This window comes from Humulus lupulus, chromosome 4 (assembly GCF_963169125.1).
Source record: "Humulus lupulus chromosome 4, drHumLupu1.1, whole genome shotgun sequence".
NCBI classification, from domain to species: Eukaryota; Viridiplantae; Streptophyta; class Magnoliopsida; order Rosales; family Cannabaceae; genus Humulus; species Humulus lupulus.
Window position 1 is genome coordinate 2,310,390 of NC_084796.1, and position 21,411 is coordinate 2,331,800.

At 39.5% G+C, this 21,411-nt stretch overlaps 2 protein-coding genes across 3 annotated transcripts; one reads left to right on the plus strand and one right to left on the minus strand.

Annotated features, from left to right (window-relative positions):
* The first annotated feature begins 6,003 nt into the window (after positions 1-6,003).
* Positions 6,004-8,559, plus strand: LOC133829642 (protein APEM9). 2 transcript variants are annotated; one of them, XM_062259376.1, is made up of 7 exons: positions 6,004-6,112; positions 6,350-6,456; positions 6,541-6,711; positions 6,801-6,878; positions 7,013-7,295; positions 7,698-8,038; positions 8,117-8,559. In XM_062259376.1, exons 2-7 carry the CDS (start codon positions 6,383-6,385, stop codon positions 8,247-8,249), a joined length of 1,080 nt encoding a protein of 359 aa, XP_062115360.1. In that variant the 5' UTR covers positions 6,004-6,112; positions 6,350-6,382; the 3' UTR covers positions 8,250-8,559. The 2 variants fall into 2 exon arrangements, with proteins under 2 accessions (XP_062115360.1, XP_062115362.1); XM_062259378.1 differs by lacking the exon at positions 6,004-6,112 and having other exon boundaries at positions 6,136-6,456.
* Positions 8,560-9,106: 547 nt separating this feature from the next.
* On the minus strand, positions 9,107-13,287 carry LOC133829643 (26S proteasome regulatory subunit RPN13). The gene is made up of 14 exons (XM_062259379.1): positions 13,151-13,287; positions 12,576-12,673; positions 12,379-12,471; positions 12,241-12,300; positions 12,113-12,151; positions 11,924-11,998; positions 11,753-11,819; positions 11,266-11,347; positions 10,326-10,444; positions 10,180-10,203; positions 9,839-9,933; positions 9,683-9,760; positions 9,532-9,586; positions 9,107-9,448 (listed from the first exon to the last, which is right to left on the minus strand). Exons 2-14 carry the CDS (start codon positions 12,618-12,620, stop codon positions 9,318-9,320), a joined length of 963 nt encoding a protein of 320 aa, XP_062115363.1. The 5' UTR covers positions 12,621-12,673; positions 13,151-13,287; the 3' UTR covers positions 9,107-9,317.
* Between the last annotated feature and the right edge of the window lie 8,124 nt (positions 13,288-21,411).

Below are 21,411 nucleotides of genomic sequence, written 5' to 3' on the forward strand. Positions count from 1 at the left end.
AATGAGATTACAAAGAATTTGTGTTTTAATTAGGGCATAAAACCCCAACATAGCTGCCCTTAGTAGATTCATCTCAAAATCAACTGACAAGTGCGTTCCATTCTTCAATCTACTTAGGGGAAATAAGAAGTTTGAATGGACGGAAGACTGCGAGCAAGCATTCCAGACATTAAAGGCTCATATGTCGCAACCTCCCATCCTATCAAAACCAATCGAAGGAGAGACTTTGTATATTTATCTGGCGATTACCGAAGTTGCTGCTAGTGCGGTACTGATACGGGAGGAAGAAGGCGTGCAGAAAGCTGTTTACTACGTCAGCAAAAGGCTTATCGGTGCAGAATTAAAATATCCACCGATCGAAAGATTAGCATATTGCCTAATTCTAGCCTCCCGAAAGTTGCGTCCGTACTTCCAAGCCCATCCTATCATAGTTCTGACCGACCAGCCCCTTCGGCAAGTCGTCCAAAAACCTGAGGCGGCTGGACGACTGTTAAAATGGGCGGTCGAATTGGGATAGTTCGACGTAACTTATTCACCGCGAGCAGCAATAAAAGGGCAAGCCTTAGCCGATTTTATTGCGGAGTTCACCGAACTCCCCAGCAACGAGCTGTGCAAACAGCCTGAAGCGCCCATGCCTCAAGACAAGACTCCTTCGTGGAAGCTATTCACAGATGGATCATCTAATGAATCTCACGCTGGAGCGGGAGTGATATTGATAACGCCCGAAGGGCATCGATTTCACTGCGCAATCAGGTTTGACTTCGCAGCGTCAAACAATGAAGCGGAATACGAAGCACTCCTCGCTGGACTGAGAATGGCCAGGGATATGAATATAAAAGCGCTCGATATTTACAGCGATTCTCAGTTGGTCGTGAATCAAGTCCTGGGAGAATATCAAGCGCGAGGGTTAAAAATGATGGCCTACCTTAACAAAACAAAAGATTTGCTAGCACAGTTTACAAAGTACACCCTCCAGCAGATTCCGCGAGACCAAAATTCAAATGCAGACGCCTTGGCCAAACTTGCAAGTGCTAAAGATGCTGACACCTTGAACATAGTCCCAGTGGAGAGATTAAGTGAACCAAGCATTGATGCGGCCGAAGCCAGCATGGAAATTCGAATAGAAGATACATGGATGGCGCCTTACCTGGATTATCTGACAAATGGGACATTGCCAGCAGATAGAAACAAGGCCAGAACTCTGCAAAGACAAGCTGCTAGGTACATACTGCTCGACGGTGTTATGTACCGAAGAGGATATTCAATGCCACTGCTCAGGTGCATTACATCAGAAAAATCTAAGGAACTCATGAAAGAGGTGCATGAAGGCTTCTGCGAAGATCACGCTGGGGGGCAGAGTTTGGCGAAAAAAATTCTCCGACAGGGCTATTTCTGGCCAACGATGAACGAGGATTCAATGGAGTACGTACGAAGGTGTGATAAATGTCAGAGGTTCTCCAAAATCCCACGAGCAGCTCCAAACGAGCTAAAGCAGATGCAGAGCCCGTGGCCTTTCGCAATATGGGGAATAGACTTGATTGGATCACTGCCAACAGGAAAAGGAGGAGTAAAGTACGCAGTTGTGGCAGTTGATTACTTCACAAAATGGGTCGAAGCTGAACCACTCGCAACCATCACAACCAAGAAAGTTCTCGACTTTGTCATCAAGAACATTGTGTGCCGGTATGGTTTGCCCAGAAAGATAGTATCAGACAACGGAACCCAATTTGACAGCGACCTGTTCACCGATTTCTGCGAGAAGCATGGGGTAATTAAGAGCTTTTCTTCAGTCGCACACCCCCAAGCGAATGGGAAAGTCGAAGCTGTAAACAAAACCCTCAAGGACACCCTGAAGAAAAGACTTGAAGAAGCTAAAGGAGCATGGCCAGAACAACTGCCTGAAGTCCTCTGGTCGTATAGAACATCTCATCGAACAGCAACAGGACGTACCCCATTTTCCTTAGCTTATGGGTATGAGGCCATGTTACCCGTCGAGATAGATCCCCCCTCGCATCGGCGTTTGATGTACGATCAAGACCAAAACAGCCAGCTAATGCTGGAGTCCTTAGACTCAATTGACGAGATACGAGAAAAATCTCAACTCCGAGTTGCTGCTTATCAGCAAAAAGTCGCCCAGTACTTTAACTCCAAAGTTAAAGAAAGAAGATTCAACGTCGGAGACTTGGTGTTACGACGAGTTTTCTTGAATACCCGCGACCCCACAGCTGGAGTGCTCGGACCTAACTGGGAAGGGCCTTACCAAATTGAAGAAGTCCTTCACCCAGGCACCTACAAACTCACGCGCTTAAACGGAGATCTCGTTCCACGCTATTGGAATGGAGAACACCTGCGCAAGTATTATCAATGAACAGCCCTTCTTAAAGGACTGGCTTGTTTAAATTTTCTTTTACAAGTTTTGCAAAGAGGGTTAGCCACGTTGTGTGGCTAACTGCTCGTATATGTAAGATTCTATTTCAGAATCGATCGTAAAGACATGATTAGTCCATTTTTAATACGAAATTATAAGGGACTGAGCTCAGCCAGTCATTCTTGCCAACCTTTGTGAATTTACATTTGCAAGTATTTGTTCATTACGTGTGCTGTTTTGCTGTATTACAAGTATCATTTTTCCACAGGAACAGGAATGTTCGGAAAGGCCATGGTCAAGGCAAGTGACCAAGGACCTAAAGCTCCTCAATCACTTGGGGGGCATATAAGGCACATCGATAGCAAAGCATACTCTCAAGGTATGTAAACACACGAACAAAATGAGTGAAAGCATGCTACAAGTACTTAGAGTATTTTTCAAAATGTATGTTTTGCTAAATCAGGCCAAAGTACTATGCTAAGTTCGGTCATACGGACAAATGTTATAATAAGTAAAAATATTATAGCACCAAGAGTTAAGCTTCTACACCGCAAGCATTGCTGCTTGAATGTAATTGTTCGAACAAAAAGATTTACTGCCCGTGCAGCAAAGTTTAAAAAGAAACTATTGTCTTTACATCGCGACCCGTGGGTCGCATGTTCAAAAAGAAAGATAAACAGTTAAATAAATTAAGAGGCATGGGGGGCAGGAGGGTCCTGGGCAACAACCTGGTCAGTCTCTTCCTCGATGGTTTCTTCTTCCAAACCAACGACGCTTGGGGTTGCAGGAGTCGCAGCTCTTGCCTCCTCTTCAGCCAGTTGAGCAGCGCACCGGGCCAACTCCGCAACTCTGACTTCCTCTGAAAGGTAGCTAAAGTCAGCACCTTGATTGTGTTTCCAGAAGTTATAGAAACATCGGAGTGTCGTCCTTTTGTACTTTTCCAGATTCTTGGAGTTGTCAAGCTCCAATTGCTGCACCTTGCCCTCGAGAGTGGCGATAGTCTCGTCCTTAGACTTGACTAACCCCTCCAGATGCTTGATTTCGCGGAGATGGATTTTGTTGTACGACCGGTACTCTTCCCTCAGCTTAACCGCTGCATCTTTTGCAGCTTCAGCCGCGGACAGTTTGGTCACCGCTGCATCCCTCTCTCGGACCACCGTCTCCAACTCCTCAGCATGTTTAGCCTCAGCAGCCGAAAGCTCCTCGGCCACCTTCACCTGATGTTTCTCGAGAACTTTGGCCTCAACCTGCTCAAAGTAGGCCTGGGCTCGGGTACGAGCAGTAGTGGCAGAAAGTAAGGCCTGTAAATGAAGAAAAAGAGGTCAAGACTTATCACGAGGTCTGAAAAAACAAAGACTTGAAGAATAAAGAAACACTTACGCTGGAGATCTCGTTCAGAGCCCTGTTCAGGATCTGGTTGACCGGTAACTCTTCAGCTTGGATCATGGCGTTCCCAACACGCTCACCTTTGCCTATGCGTTCAAGTCGGTCCTTAGCGGATCGGATGGCACGACTCACGAGCCTGGCCCCATGGGCCTCTTCGCGAGAAAGCTGCTCCCTAGCAGGCGCAGGTGGAGGATTGGACCGAGCAGGAGTGTTTTGCTGTTCAGAAGAAGCTGGAGGAGGGGTAGGAGTTCGCCCAGTTGGCGCAGGACTTTGCCCAGTTGGTGTGCCCTGAGGAAGGTCTTCTGGTCGACTCTTCTTGGCTGAAGGGCCTTGACTGGTTTCACCAGTTCGCTTCTTTAACCTTCGTCGAAGTTGAGGGACTTCCTCTTCCTCTTCGGCCTGGTACATGTCAAAAATATTGGGAGTCGACATATCTGCATGAAAACAAACACAAGAGGTTAGTAAGGGAAGAGAAAGGTGAAAGTGAAAGGTTTTCCTGAAAAGATTTTTCGACTCCCCTTACGGCGGGAAAAAATTATTTCTAACTGGCTTAAAAAAATCGAAATGCTACTTCGATCCTACGTCCTAAAAAGCACTGATCCTGGGTTTTAAACCTACTCATAAGCCTACTTTGCCTACAAAAATATCCTATCTACAGGCGTTTAAAAAAATCAGAAACCAAGAGATTCAAACAGTACACCATTTAAAAGCATGCACCACGAAAAAATTAGAAGCATGGAGTTTCAAAATAACTTACCAAGGAAAATGGTCGTGAAGATGGAAGTGAGAGCTTCGGGAGTCAAGGAGCCCACCGTATGAGCCTAGACAGCACAAAGGAAAGTTCGCTGGAGAAAGTAAAGCTCTGGTTTTTAGGGTTTTCGGCAGAGAGATGGCGTGCGTGAAAAGGAAAGAAGTGGCTCAAGTAATCTTATATAAGTTTGTCTTTGATATTCAAAAGGCGTGATCATTAGTTTTCCCTTTTCGAAGTATGGGGAAACGTGATGGCCGTCAAAATTATTTATGGGAAACTGAAAAGCCCTGATTAGACAGGAGTGGTTTGCTTTTTTCGAAGACGCACGAAGGGCTCTGACACGTCAGGAGGGGTCACCGAAGAGTCATTCGTTCAAAGTTTATTTACTGTTCGTAGTAAATAAACTTTGGGGGGCAAATGTTATCCAATAAATTAGCATATTGTGACGTGGCGAATAATCTCTTGACACGTGGCTGATACCTGAAGCGTCTGCTAGAGTATCGACCAGGAGACACACCAGAAGCAGGACAAGCCTATCTTTACCACGACCAGTCTGGTCGGTGGTTCCGCTGGCAAAGCAACATTTATGGGAAGATCTTATAAATCCCGAATTTATCTCATGCAATCTTCTGAATATCCCATGATTCAGGGGATAATATCTGTAACAATATTGGGCAACCCTCCATGAGCCTATAAATAGCAAGAGATGGCTCATGGGAAGGGACTTTTTGAGCCGGGGAAATCATAGAGATTATAGAATTTATCTGAGTAAACTTGTATTGTTTATCAGAAGTGTTAAAACTCATTGAACCCAAGTTCTCTGATCACACTTTTGATCCCATATCAATATCATTCTAAGTGGACGTAGGTCATTACCAGATCCTGGGGCCGAACCACTATAAATTACTGTGTTTTCTTTACTTTTGTCATTACGTTATTCTCTATACATTCGTCTATATCATTCATATTTTGACTCCGTGTCAGTTGGCTAAATCGTGGGTCAACAGATATAAATCCAAAAAAAATTAATATCATTTTACAAATGTTCTTAATATAATTTCATCCATTAATAATAATAATAATAATAATAATAATAATAATAATTAGGGATATTTGCAGTGAAAATACTTAAATTATTGTGTTTGAATCACTTAAGTACCCAAGTTATTTTTTTTTATGGTGAAAGTACATTCCGTCCATATTTTGGTGCAGTTTAGTATAGTTATCTGTTTCATCATTAAGTACGCCTATATAGTGTGAAATTTGCTTATAACTTAAGTATTTTCACCGTAAAAATCTCATAAATTTAGTATTTTTGCCGCAAATATTTCTTTAATTTAATACTTTTGTCAATATTTTATAGATGAAGTTAACGGGAGAATTGACGTTTGTAACAAGCTGCACCAAACATGAACGGAAAATATTTTCGTGCGGACTTTCGGCCCAAATAACCCTAATTATTATTACATTAAAATTCCATAAAAAGACTGCTCTAATTCTAAACGCTCTGTTCTGTTGTCGATTCAACCGCTGACACTGCGCGCGCTGGCACTTAGCCCTAGGTCACCCAATTATCCTCTTCAATAGAAGACTGTAGAAATCGAGAGGTATTTCTCTTCTTTTATTTTTTTCCTCTGTCTACTCAAATTAGTTGTTACGACTCTATGAATCGATTGAATGTATATGGGAGAGGATACAAAAATATGAACTGTTGTTTGGCTCAAGAGTGTGATTAAAGACTTTAGCTTTTTTATTTGTTTGAGCTTATTTGATGTGATTAGTTGAACAATTCATCATTATTGTTCATGAAAATGTCTTCTTTCTTCTTATATACATAAAATAAGGCTTCTGTGCTGAGCCTGAGAGAGAGAGAAGAAATGGGAACGGTTGAGGCGGGAGAAATAGGGTCGTTACACTCCAAAATTTGGGAACAAATTGAGCTTTCCGAGAGGTAATTCAAATCAATTCAATTCAATTTTCTACTTTCCTTCTTTGATTTGCACAACTTTTTCTTATTGTGTGTATGAGTGTACAGCTACCTTGTGTGCTCCATGTATGAGGAGGCAGCCTCACTAGCTTCCTCTACTCTGAACCAACTTTCTACTATTGCAACTGGACATGATGGTGGTGATGATGATGATCAACTTTATGACATGTTGGAATCAGCTGGAATGGTACTCGTCCAGTCTTTGAATGGGCTCGGCAGGTAGCTACATACATGCTTTTTCTTTTCTGCTCTGCAATCTCTGTTTATTCATGCTTTGTTCTGACTTGTTTTGATGGGTTTGCAAGCAGGGTATCAGAAATCCTGAATGAGCTCAAAAAATCATTTTCTTCAGTTGCAGCCATCCCCCTTCAAGTTCTTCTTGCTGGGTATTTTCAATTTCATATAATATCTATCTATTAATCTGTTACAGTCTTAAGTGATGTTTTTAGTATTTTTGAAGGAACACATGATTGGGGGGTAGAGAATGAATGTTAGTTTTTCATCCTATTCTGTTTTCCAGGGCATGTTTCCAGATATCACAAAGTCCTTCTGCTGTTCGGAATTTTCTTGAAGAGTTTCTCAGTAAGTGGAGATTTGTGGATGACAATTACTATGTTCTTGCTAGTGAAGAAACCAGCGTCGATTATGTAAAAGGATCTGGTGGGCGCTTTAGTTTGAGTGTTGATGACTATCTTGATGTTGTTGAGGTCTATGTTATGAAGATTCTTGCAAACACTCTATCTGATTTAGACCTTGCAATCCACTGGGTTGAGAAAGCTGAGTTACCAGAGGACAGACGACAGGTAAAATACAATAACTGTATCTTGTTCACAACTGCGATTGATTGAAGTGATCATATTTGAGTTGTGCTTTGCCTCTTATTATCTTCAAGGAAACTTTCACCACTGTCTATTTCTTATAAAAAAGAAATAAAATAAAAGAAATAACAAGAAAGTTGGACAACTCTCTTGAATCCAACATTCCTGAACTTGTCAATTGAAACCATATACTCATGGCATCTTCAAAACCTTATATGCTCAGTTCATCTTCTTGATTTTCCTTCTTCGTTTCAAAGTTTATCATTTGTTGATTATAAGATTGCAGCTGCTGATGGCCAACACTAATGCTAAGTTGAAGTATTCAACAAATCCTTAGTTTTTATCAAGTTTATTGAAATATAAGATTCATGAACACAGTTTTTCTAGGAACTTCTAAGAAGATTACACTCCCTGCATTCTGCGAAAGCAACAACTTCGTCAAGAGGATCCTCAGCATTGATGGCAGATAACTCGAAAAAACAGCGAAATCTTCCTAATGGATCTCCACAAGTGTTGGACAACAATTACCCTTTAAATGATGAGAAGATTAGAAAACAAGCAGTTCTGAGATTTTCCAAAGGAGTCACCCCGTACAACTGGTGGTACCGTTCCTTAAATCTAAAGCTCGGTAGCATTCAGATAGTCGTATCAAACGGGAAGATTGCGTTTGGCTGTTTAATCGTTCTCATTTATTGGATTTTAAGACGAAAACGAGCTAGTCTGAAGGGGTAAGCTCGTTTCCATAGTAGACGGCACCTAAAGTCCTGTGGTTATCATCTGACATTCAATTTTTTTTTAATTCTCAGGATTGTTCAGAGACAAGCTTTGAACATAAAGAAGGCTGTTGTAGACTTGTGGCAACTTGCATTTTCTTACCAAGTGAATCCTTTAGCTGCTGTGCAGTCTCCTCCTGCTCCATTCCGTGGAGGTCAAAGATGAAGTTATATCCAACAACTACTACTCTATCAAATAGAATATATTATAGTCTCGATTTTACGGTTTCATTTAAGAATAATACAATGGAACTTTTCATCATTCCTTGTTTCTGGTCTATAAATTTGTAATGCTAACATTTCACTTAGGGGGTGTTTGGTATGGGATTTGAGTTTGTGGGATTAAAGGTAGGAGTTTAGATTAAGGGAGTTTAGATTAAGTGTTTAAAGAGGTTAAGATTACCTCATATTAAGCTAAAAAATGAGACTCAATTGTAAACACAAACTCCTAAGTTATTAAAAATAAATTTACCAAACATAGGTTAGATTTAACATTCTCATTCCCACCAAATCAAATACTCATACCAAACAATCCTTTACAGGGCTCCATTTTGGAATAAGAATTAGAAATATAACAATAAAAATTTGTGCTATACATGTTCTTTGTGTAAAAGTGTGCCTCCATCTAGATGTTTTTAAGTCATTCGATCTTTCACTAAGCCAAGGGAAATTTCAAAACTAAATAAATGTAAAAGATATTGAAAGTTGGTTTGATGAAAGTGATTAACAATGTAAAAAAAAAGATCTTATCTGTTGTATGCATTATCCCACATTCAAGAATAGGAATTTAACAGTATTGAGGAAGATCACAAGGCAAAATTTACAGCTTCATGTGAAGTAAATATCAACATTTTAGCAAAAATCAAATGTAAATACAAAAGCTACAAAAAAAAAAAAATCCACTCATTATTTAAAAATCAATTCAAGCCATGTCAAATTATATGGTTTAGAGTGAGTTGCATTGCAATGAGTTTATATGTATTTTCATTTGAAGGGAAATTAGGAAGAATAATTGGTCACAGATTACAGAAAAGAGAAGGAAAAAAACCTTTAAATTAAATTTATTGGAAATGTTCAAACATGAAACACCGATATGCTTTCCTCCCTTCTTCTCTTGGATCACAATTAATGTAGTAAATACCAAAGATACAAAAATAAGGTCCAAAAATCAACAAAGGACAACTGAACAACAGGGATTTGATGGAGTTTCTTTCTTGACAAGAGCACACTGCTACTAGGACTCGTCCATCGGTTCATTTCGGTTACAAGATTGAGATCTCAAATCCTTCTCATCTTGTCTTGTTTCCGATGTCTTCGACACAGAATCCTCCAGCACCTCCAGAAAGGACAACACTGTAAACTTGACTGCAAAATAATGAAAGACATAAAATTAAAACAAACATATTACAACTTAACCATAACATGAATCCATATATATCATCACTTACAGTTACTTGGGTCAATTCCAAACTGAGTCAAATCTATCTGTCCAGTTCGAAGTACCTAAGTAAATAATTATCCCAGAAAATGAGTTAGCAAATAGCAAAGTAGCAAAAATTATCGCTAAACATATGGATCGACATCGAAATTCATCATTACATATGTAAATGAATCCACTTGTTGTCGGAAAGGCGGACTCTGCAACAACTCCAATATATCCTCAGGTGACCACTGGCCCTGTAGCCCCAAAAGGAATTATATAACGAAACAGAGCAGGAAAAAGTTAACAAATTCAAACAACGCATTATCACTCACCTCTGGTAAGTAAGATGCTAAATGTTGTTCCAATGGCAATGTCTCTATCAATGGCATTATCAAATCAGGCTTCAATATATCATCAAGTCCCAAGCCTAGCCAGCCAGCCAAGTTGAAAAATAGTTTATAAAATGAAGTAATGTCATAGCAAACATATATTTACCTAAAAATAAGTAAACTGCAAATGCATATTTAAGAATGTATCTTGTATAGAATCATCATCAGGTCCCAAGAAGAGGGCTTTAAGAACACATGGAATACACTCCTACCATTTGATAGGCTGAGAAAATGTTCTACAGTAAAGCCGATGGATAAAAAAACAAACAAATTCATATCATTACCTCCATCTGGGTCTCCAGCTGCATCTGCAATGAGTACGATATCATAACAACTGTTAGCTCAGAGCAACTTCAAACATATACAAACTGTATGGAGTAATATATAACAATACATTATTATGAGCATACTGCAAGGAGAAACTCCACACCTGCTGGTCCAATGTTACTCAAAATCCTTTGCAAATCTTCTAGTTTAACCGGACCGGATGACGAGGAAACATCACTAGATACTTCAGCACCCAAGTTTGGGACAATCAAGTTTCCAGCTCTGAATGCATACAAGTCATTTACAGCAATGTCACGAAAAAGCAGTGAAATATATGACGTAATAAAAGTTACAAATCACATGAAGTAAATTAACAAGAAATATCATCTTAGCAGAAAGCCAAATAGGCCAAACACCAGATTTGAATACTGTCTTCTCATTACCTCTTAGCAGAAGCCAAATATGAAGGCCAGCTGATAAAAATAAACAACTATTTCTACACTTATCAAATTCTAGTAAACTATTTAAATTTGCAGAAAATGTGCATTAACAACACTCCTAGAAAAGGGTCAATATCTCTACGGTAATGATATGTGAACACAAAATGCAGTGACATGGCATGCCTTTTTAATATAGTGAATCCCATCTTACACATAATTTTTAAGTTGAGAAAACCTGTTATGCCTACGTGTGTAATATATTTGAACGTATTTTTTGTGCACGTATTATTACTCATATCTTTCTATCCAAGTACCGTGAACACTATTAAACATAATCATAATCTGTGTATTTACGCATTGCAACATTTTCAATAAGTCTGTCTTGGATTCAATGGACCAACACCTCTAACTAGTGCTCAGCAGACCATTTGTACAATACCTAGATCTGATCTTGTTCCAGTTAATCATATACTACCGAAACCTAGTTGATATGTTCCTAGGTTTCTCGTGTTACTATTTTTCCCTGAATTTGGTAAGTTTCGCATGTTAGTAGCCAACCTTTATGGTATATCTATACCACCAAAACCTAGTTGATATGTTCTTAGGTTTCTTGTATTACTATTTTTCTCAGAATTTGGTACGTTTCACATGTTAGTAGCTGACCTTGATGATATATCGTCATCCATCATATCTTCAGAAACTTGTAGTGGAACAGAAGCATCGGGTTCTTCTTCACTAAGGAAGTCTTCCAAAAGAAGAAGATAAGCACTATCAAAACTTGATGCAGAAAAACATAGCAAAACTCAAATTTTAATATTTATTGAAATTCATTCAATATGCCAAGTAGGAAATTGAACAAGACCTAAAGGTTTAAGATAAGATAAAACATTTTTTAATCCAATTTTCATGTCAATATGCTATATCCTTTTTAGACAACGTAAAACCAGGGTGAATATCACATTAATTTGTGCAAATTTTCATGCTAGCATATGAAGAAGACTAATGAAAGCTGTATATATTGCTAAGCTTTGCAAATATTTCAATTTAATTGCAAGCATACGTTCAAGAATCCAGCTCAAAATGTTTACATACAATAGAGCTACAGCCTACACATACTGGAAGCACTAAGCAATGAATTATATTGTTTTACCTAAAGGTCTATTGATGTAGTAATTTACAGAGCTGCACAACTCTGAGTCACCTTCAGCACTAGGCTCCTGGAAAGACATTAGTAAAATAAAAAAGAAGAGTTAAGTTGAATTGAACCATAAGTTTAAACAGTGACAACGGATAACAACAGTCAATGAGCCCAAGTCTCAACCTGCATCCAGAAGAAGAATTTTCGGTCGTCTGTATTAAACTTCAATATGTAAACTCTTCCTGACGATTGATTAACCTGAGCAAGTGAGATAAACCAATACTTAGACCAAACCTCAGTGTCAAAGTAACAAACCATACATGGAAGTATGCACCACAAAACTAATGAATTGTACCATCCCAAGTTCAATACCTTCTCAAAAACGGCTTCATCAGGGAAAATAATCTGATCCTGTAACACCTTATGTGAAGGAAACAAGATACAGAAACATAATAGTAATGTGAAGAAAAAAAAGAGGAGCGAACAATCCAATAGGATACATCTTCAACAGCATTTAGAGTTCGATCAAGCCATTGAAAATGGAGTAACCCCTCACCACCCTGAGCCATAAAATAAAAATCAATCATAAAAGATCCAAGTTTTTTATCAATCATAAAAACTCACAGCATGATACACACCCTTGCAATGCGAACAAGTCCTTTACGGGTATCAGGCACAACTCTGGTTCCTTCAAAATTCATTTTACCAGCACGAAACTCCACCAAAACTTCCTGTTAAGACGATCCAGTGAGCAAATCTCAATAATAAAACACATGCTTATCTTCATTCATATATTCAAATACATAATAATAGTAAAGGAAAACGATTAGAGAACCTGAGTTTCTTCTGGAGAAGTATCACCGGTTAACGAAGAAGCCATAGCTAATAGTCGATCGATACACCTCTTTTACTTCTCCTCTCTCCTTACAAAATCTACCAAGAAGAGACACCAGAATAATCAGCTTAATCGAAACAAAACCCTAGTTTGATTATTTATATATATGATAATTAGAAATAATCAGAACGATTCTTAATTTAACGATTTTTGTTATAAGGGATCCTAAGGCCTCAAACCCAAATAATTATAACTAATTCAACTTATTCTTCACTTCAATCGACCAAAACCCCCAACTAAATCACAATTATTGAATCAGAATTCAAAGCCAGAAACCAAATCTTCAAACCTCAAAACAGTAAACACAAAAAAACCAAAGCGAATTGAACCAAACTGAACAAACCAAATAAAGAAATGAACTTTGACTTCACAACTCCACACCCATTTTACACCCCCAGAAGAAACCCCAATAAACAGTTCAAAATAATACGAACGAAAGAAAAAAAAAATCAAACCTTTGCCACTCGAACACAGCCATGCCCGAAGAATTAAAAAAATGTGAAAAGTATACATACCCAAATCAACTAAAAGCGACGAATCGCGACGGTGAGGCGACGACTCACGGCGGAGAAGCTCTGAAATAGCGAGAAGAGGAAAGAGGAGAGAGAGTGGCGAGATGAGGCGAAGGGGCTTAAGGGTTTAGAATCTCCAAATACAGTCAAGCTAAAACTACGTCGTTTTGTTTATTTTATTTTAAAATATATTAAATATAAATTAAAATTTGTCTTTTAGTAATAAAATAAAATAAAATACTTTCATTTTTTTAGGGTTTAAAATAATTTTTTTAAAGGAAAATGAAAAAATGTTAAAATGAACGAAAAATGAGAAATTTAATTAAAGAGAAATAATTACTATAAACTTTTCTTTGTGTTACTACAAGAAAATGACGGTATCGTTGTGGTCCATCGACCGCCCTATCTACACTGACGTATGTCGTTGCTGGAGAGTGTGTGGATTTATATACCGATAGCGATGGGATGTTCGTCACTGTAGTGTCACGAAAATCTCATATTTTCGTGCTCAGCGAGCACCCTACAGCGACTATAGGTATACAATTTTAAAAAATATATTAATAATTATATTGATTAAAATTTATTTAATAAAATATTAAATAAATAAATAAACCCAATTTATTAATTAAATAATAAACTCAATTTATTAATTAAATTATAAAACCAATTTAACAATATACATAAACTCCAAAATGTAAAAACAAAGCATAAATAGTATTGTCTCCAAAATAAATAAAAAAAACGACACAAAATATTAATAAGTTCAAAATAATAATATAATAAAACTAAATGTTATCAAAATCATTTCCAAAATCATTATCGTTAGGCTGTTATGGTGGTTATGGTGGTTGTTGTTGTGGTGGCTGTGGTTGTTGTGGTTGAAAGCTTGCCATCATGGATTGTATCATATTCATGTCTAAGTTGACAGGCTGAAATTGTGGAGCTTGGATGTTTGGATTTGTTGCTTGCAAAAATTGTTGCACTTGTTGGAAGTTGTTGTTGTGGGTCATAAAGGCTTGACTAAAGTGTTGAATCATGGACTGGAAAGCCTCAGATGGTACCATTGGAAGGACGACTGTGGTGGACGGAAATGGTGATGCCTCTGATTGTAAAGAGGATTCGGTGGCGCTTGAGGCAAAGGTACTAGTGCCCTTCAGCTCACGTCCAATATCTCGGTTATGGCCACGACGTTGACCAAGTACTTTTGAGACGACTTGTGTCTCATTGACAATGGCACTTCCTACTGAAAATTTAGATTGAGATTGTGATTGTGTCTGGACTTCTTGCTGCAAGGCGTTCTGTAGTTTAGAAACAAGATAATTAATACATATTATAATTGAATAATATACATATATACTGTAACGCCCTGGTTACCCCAAAACAGTTACAGTGAACTGGAAATTTGACTCGCTACCCGAGTCATTTGGTTAAAAACGTGATCTAAGTGTTATTATCAAGTTAAGGTGAAAAACCAGCAAAAAGGAAAGGGTACATTTCATTAAGTAAACAAACTGCTCATGAGCCTCTCAAAATGTTTACAAGTAGTTCGTAGTACAAAAGAGTCGCTATTGTTTCAAATTTACAGTCCCCGCCGGCCTAAGCGGCAAAAATAGGGTAAACCCCTAGTCCCTCTGAGAACTCCTTGACCGTGGCGGTCAAGCGGCCCTGTATGTACACAACATCGCCCAAGCTCTCCACTCAGGGTTGGGTGAGCTTCTCTTTCCCTTTACCTGCACCACAAAGCACCCATGAGCCAAGGCCCAGCAAGAAAACATAATAAAGCATGATATAGTATCAACAACGATCATAATAACCACTCAGGACTACCAGTCCAAACAAATAGGTGGCAATAGCCAAAAGTCACAATAATGAGTACAACCTCCTCTGGCCATGTGACGATAGGGTCACCAGGGCTCAACCGACGAGTGGCTCTTTCATAAGTTTGATCAGGACAGGTGCAAGGTGATTAGTCACCAACATAACCTTCCTCACGACTCTAGAGTCGAAGCTATGGACAACGTCCCTTAGCCATGTGACTAACGGTCACCGGGGTCATATACCTTGGCTATAGACATCTGGTCGTAGACCAGGCAAGCGCTTATAAGTTCTTCGACCTTAGGGCGGTCTCGCATTAATGCCATAGAGCCATTCAATGCGTGATCATCGACTTTAGAGTCGGTCCCTGACTAGTCAGTGTCTCAAACAGATAATCAGCGTTCACTGGCATTTAATATGCAATCCATGTCCACATATAACAACCAACATGCCTCAATATCAAACCATGCATGTCATATATCTATACAGGGTGCAACTGTATTCATACACTGTTTTCTTACCTCTGGTTCGAGTGAGAATTATTATATGAACGACCCCTGAGAACGATCAACCTTTAAATTCCTTGACGGTCACCTGGTCATAACCAAATTATAGGATTCATCAATAAAAATGATAACTGAGGGTTCCCAAACCAAATTCCAGCCCCCGAGACATCAAAAACTACCCAACCGGGTACTAGGTCCAACCCCGAGGCCTAAGGTTTGAATCCCCAAGCTAAAAACCACATTTTTGCAAAATTGACCTTAAGGGCCGCGACCCTACCCTGCTGCGCCGCGGCGCGCCCTCAAACAGAGAGGGCTCTCCCCCTGCCAGGCGCCAAGGGCCGCGGCGCACCCCTGCTGCGCCGCGGCGCACCCCTGCTGCGCCGCGGCGCCCAGCCCAGACCAACTAAAACGGCCACACGAACCCAGTTTTTTCCCTGTGCTATTTCCTCTTAAACCAGCCCTTCAAACCACTTCCAATCCTCCTCCAAACACACAATTAAACCCCCAAACAACACCCTTAGCTCACCCTCATCAAATCCCAATCAAACCAACACTAAAACTCCCTTTGATTCCCACTTCCATCAAGAACTTTAAAGCTGAAAACTAAAGATGAAAACTGTAATGCCCTGGATTCCCTATTATGGTTAACGGCTGGATTAGTAGGCCGGGATGGCCATAATTGTTTAATTATGCCATTTAACGTGTTTATGTATGTTTATGAGAATTATATTATAATATAATGTTAATTGTATGCATGCCGATGATATATGTTGAGACCATATTATGACGTGGGTTTGTTCGAGCTGCTCGACATGAGACGATCGTAGATTATTAATTAGCGGCTTAGTCACAACAGGTTTAAGTGTCGGGACTTGGTTTGAGTCTCGGGGTGTTTTGATGGTAAGAGCGTTACCGGGAGATAAAGGGTAACAGGATGTGAATTATTGGTGTTTGAGATTATTGAGAGTAACGGGAATTGGAGAGCGTTAATTATGATTAACGAGTTAGGAGGAAAGTACCAAAAATACCCTTGGGAGTCTTTAGAAACCATTAATTGACCTAGGGGTAAAATGGTCATTTCACCCCTAGGATAGATATAACCTTATTTAGCTGAAAAAGGGTGATGGAAAAACAGAGTATGCTTTAGAGTTCTCCCGTACCTCCTTTCTCTCACTGTTCTTTGTGGTTTTTGAGCCAACTTTGAGGATTCTAGCTTGGGAAGCAAGCCTTGGGAGTTTGGGAGTGTGTTCCACTAGTGAAGGCCATCATAAGCCGAGCTTTGGGTAAGTTTCTAACCATAGTTTCTCTAGTTTGCTCTGTTTTGGTTTTATTTTGCAGCTAAAATGTTTAGGGTGAATTCATGGTTTTTGTTGGGAGTTTTGGCTAGGGTTCCCATGCTTGTGATGTTTGGGATGTGTTGGGATGGTTTTTGGGTTCATTTGGCATCAAGAATAGGCTTTGGAAGCTTGGGAATCGAGTTAGAATCGAAGGAGATGAAGAAGGTTGGTTCAGGGGTGTTCTGGGCTGAAGGTAGCGCTACAGCGCCCACCCTAGGGCGCTATAGCGCTCCTCAGGAGGGTTTCTGGCACTTGGGCGGTTCTGATTTTAGCGCTGTGGCGCTAGGGGTTGAGCGCTGTAGCGCTACCCTGTTCCTTCCAAACCCCGTTTTGAGTGTTTTTAAGGGTTTTTGACTTGGGGTTTCAATCCTTAAGGCCCAGGATCGATTCTACTCACCGTGTGGGCATGTTTCGAGGTCCCGAGGGTGGTGCTTAGGTTAAGACCCTATTATTGTGGATTCTCATTAATGGAGGTTTTAATTGGTTGTGATTAGGTAACCGCTAAAGGACCAAAAAGTCGATCGTTCTCAGGGTTGTTCTTTTGTTCGTTCTTGCTCGAACCAGAGGTAAGAAAACTGCACCCCAAGTGTAACATGCATGGATATTCCTGAGGCATGTTGGATGTGAGAATATGGACATGGATTGAACATAGAATGCTTAGCATATGCTGCTCATTTGTGCATGGCACTGACTTATTAGTCAGGTTTGGCAAGGGTGCTAGTATCACTGTGAAGCTGTGACTTATTAGTCAGGTTCGGCAGGGGTATTGGGCATTGATCACGATGGACTGACTTATTAGTCAGGACGGCCTTGGCGTGTGTCACGCAGGGCATTAAGATTGGATCTAATCAATTATTAACATTGAATGACTCAAAGAGCATTAATGCCAGACCGACCCCGAGGGTCGATGAATGAAATAAGCGCTTGGAGGCTAGTGGCTTACCTAGCAGCCACTCTCCCACTTGAATTAGTGACATGCATGGCAGTCACTCAGTGCGGTTTACCAGAACCCGTTGAAGGCTAGTGGCTTACCCATCAGCCACTCTTCCATCTGAATTAGTGACTCGCTTGTCAGTCACTCAGTGTGGTTTATCAGGACCTCATGTGGTGTTCACTCATTTGTTTGAAAGCTTTATGCTCAGTGTGATTATAATGATAATCATTTGATAATGTTTATATAAAGTGTTATGTTTTCTTGCTGGGCCCTGGCTCATGGGTGCTATATGGTGCAGGTAAAGGGAAAGAAAATCTCACCTAGCCTGGAGTGGAGAGCTGATGTGGTGGTGTATACATATGCGGCCGCTTGACCGCCATGGTCATGGTGTTCTCAGAGGAACTAGGGGGTTTACCCTATTTTTTCCGCTTAGGTCGGCGGGATTGTAAACTTGAAACTGTAATGACCATTTTGTACTGAGAACCACTTGTAAGTGTTTTGTTTAGCTCTGCAGAGCAGTTTGTAATAAAATCTCTATTTCCTTTTTATTGGTTTTGTACCTTAACCTGTTAATCACACTTAGAGCACGTTTTTGACCAAAGGACTCAGGCAATGAGTCAAATTTCCGGTCCACCGTTCACCGTAACTGTTCTGGGGTAGCCAGGGCGTTACAAAAACAGAGCATAACTTGAGTTCAATGATCAAAACTCACCTTAGAACCTATTTTGAACTTCCCTCACTAGCTGAACCAAGTCCACCAACCCAGCTTTTAAGTTCCCTAGCTTGGATTCCCACCAAGAACTCAAAACCTCAAAGGAATGATGAAGAAGATGGTGTACGAGGAAGGAAGAGGCAAATCTCTGTGTTTTGTTCTGTTTTAGTCTACAACTTTCTATAGCCAACATCCTCTTAAATCATATATATCCACCCTTAAATGACCAAAATACCCTTGTGTCATCTAAAGCTTCTCAAACTAGTCTAGGGGTAAAATTGGTACTTTTCGCTTAACCCGTTAATCATAATTAACGCTTCCCAATTCCCGCTAATCTCAATATCCTCAAACACCAATAATTCATATCCCGTTACCCTAAAATCCTCGGTTACGCTATAATCATAAATATCACCTCGAGACTCATCCCGAGCCCCGAGCTCAAACCTGTTATGACCAAACCGATAAATCATACTTAAAAATCGTCTCATGTCGAGATACTCGAACCAATCCACATTATAATGTGGTCTCACAATATATGTCATAAGCACGCAAACAAATATTCAATTTTACCCTCAACGGGCCAAATTACCAAAACACCCCTGTAAACAAATGTGGACTCACATGCATGCATTTAACATCATATTATAATATAATTCTCATAAACATGCATAAACACATTTAATGACATAATTAAACAGTTATGGCCCTCCCGGCCTACTAATCCAGCCATTAAACCATAATAGGGAATCCGGGGCATTACATATACAAAACTTAGAAAGTTACTTACAAATGCATCCTTAGCATTCGTGTTCACCCATCCACGTGCCAGTTGATTGTGTATGTCATGGAACGTATCGATAATGTTGGACAGTTCCTTAGTCTGAAGATTCATCTTTAGAAAATAAAATTTAACAAAATCTCAGTTAAATATTGAAATTATTATTAAGATAACTTAAAATATTTCAAATTATCTATATATTTTTATTTACCTTCTTAAATCGAGTAGAAGCATAAGAAGTCAATCCATGGAGACTTGGATACTTTTGTTTTGCTCTGTTGGCAGCATTTGCCTTTGAGCGTGTCATGAACTGTGGAGTGGTGAAAATGTCAACCAACTTCTGCCAACTCTCGTTGTGCATGTCCTCAGGTGGATTCTTTCTGGTTGTCTCGATATCATTATACCCTCCATGTTCATCGAAGTGTCTTTTCTTGCGACATTTTCTATCCTTGTAGCAATCCTGAAACTCTCGCTCAATCCCAATCTCTATCAGTCGCCACTCAAGCAGAGCTCAGGGAAGAATGAAAAAATCCTTCAAAAAAATGGTTAGATTTTTTAAATTATAAAAAAAAAAATTACATGTGAATACGTTGATAAATTTAACTCAAGTTTTTGTATCAATCATATCTTATGCTCATCCGGAACACTCTGCCACGAGTCATAATATAACGGGACATGGTGACCAATAAGTCTGGTGAACAATGTCCCAAAATCACCAACTGCTTTGTAGGTTCTCTCATTCAGATCAAATTGTAGAGCCAACAGACTTTTATTGTCGTTGACGAGCTGCTGCAAATTTTTGGATCGAGACTGACCTCTTCTTTTTGCAGCAGTCGCTGCGTATGTTAATTAAACAATAAAATAATAGCAATTGATCATTTATTAATAAAAAGATAGACTAATTATAGTATATTACCTGTCTCACAGGAAGTAGGAACTCGCGTGGGATCTGGAGGAGGATCACCTGCTCCATCACTGCCATGAGAACAAGCAACAATAGCAGACATATCTTTGCAGTTTATATAATTATTAACTTAAAATCAGTTATAGTTGGAAGTTAATTGCATAATTTAAATAATTTCGAAAATGCATTTGAAACTATTGAAAAGCAAACATTGTTGAGAATAGTCATCTATTGATTGGAAAATCTTAAAATTAAAACATACACATTAAACATATAAATATGAATATGCATAAGAAAAATATTATTCCTCATCAATGTCGATTCCTACATCATCATCTGTACTTTCTAAATCACCTTCACTAATTTCGTCACCATCTGTACTTTCTAAATCATCTTCACTAATTTCTTCATCATCATCGTTGTTGACCGCGTTTTTGGCCAACGACGTGAGAACGTCAAAAACGATAAACCTTCAAGAGAAAATAAACGACACAGACGATTTTATAGTGGTTCAGCCCCAATGTGATGGTAATAGCCTAATCTACTTAGAGTTATGATTATATATCTACACTCAAGATCAAATGAACCCGAGTCAACTGAGTTTCTTCAGTGTAGATTACAAGAATACATGAATTCTCTCAAATACAAATACTTTCTCTCTCTAGAAAATTCAGATCAAAAGTTCAAAATTCCAAAAGTCCCATTTATGATGCCATAAGCCTTGTATTTATAGGCTCAAGATTGTACAGATGATATCCCCATAATTGAGATATTTTATTATTCTCATTATATTTAAATTACAATAATATCCAAAATATAACAATACACTAAATTTGTGGGATAAATTGAGAGATTCCCGTGTATGCCAAGACCGATTCTTGTTGAAACCGTTTCTGGGAATCTTGACGTAGTCTTGCTCTATCTAGTCGATCCATATCACATTCAGGCTGGTCGACCACACCTTCACTGAGCAGACACGCACTTAACTGGGCAGACATGCACTTGACTGGGCAGACAGGTCATGACTGGGCAGACATGCACTTGGCTGGGCAGATAGGTCATGACTAGCAGGACATGGTCATGACTGGTCAGACATGGTCATGACTGGGCAGACAAGGTCATGCCTGGGCAGACAATCATATGACTGGTCGGACAAGGTCATGACTGGTCGGACATGGTCATGACTGGGCAGACAAGATCATGTCTAGGCAGACAAGGTAATGCCTGGGCAGACAATCATATGACTGGTCGGACAAGGTCATGCCTGGTCGGTCATGA

What these genes read in the sequence shown, in the direction of transcription:
- LOC133829642 (XM_062259376.1), top strand. Translation starts at nt 6,383, where the DNA reads ATGGGAACGGTTGAGGCGGGAGAAATAGGGTCGTTACACTCCAAAATT. An exon ending in CAAATTGAGCTTTCCGAGAG is followed by an intron (nt 6,457 to 6,540) that starts GTAATTCAAATC and finishes ATGAGTGTACAG; the next exon opens with CTACCTTGTGTGCTCCATGT. An exon ending in AAACGAGCTAGTCTGAAGGG is followed by an intron (nt 8,039 to 8,116) that starts GTAAGCTCGTTT and finishes TTTAATTCTCAG; the next exon opens with GATTGTTCAGAGACAAGCTT.
- LOC133829643 (XM_062259379.1), bottom strand. Translation starts at nt 12,620, where the DNA reads ATGGCTTCTTCGTTAACCGGTGATACTTCTCCAGAAGAAACTCAG. An exon ending in CTACATCAATAGACCTTTAG is followed by an intron (nt 11,348 to 11,752) that starts GTAAAACAATAT and finishes TTCTTTTGGAAG; the next exon opens with ACTTCCTTAGTGAAGAAGAA. An exon ending in AGCTGGAGACCCAGATGGAG is followed by an intron (nt 9,934 to 10,179) that starts GTAATGATATGA and finishes CTGGCTGGCTAG; the next exon opens with GCTTGGGACTTGATGATATA.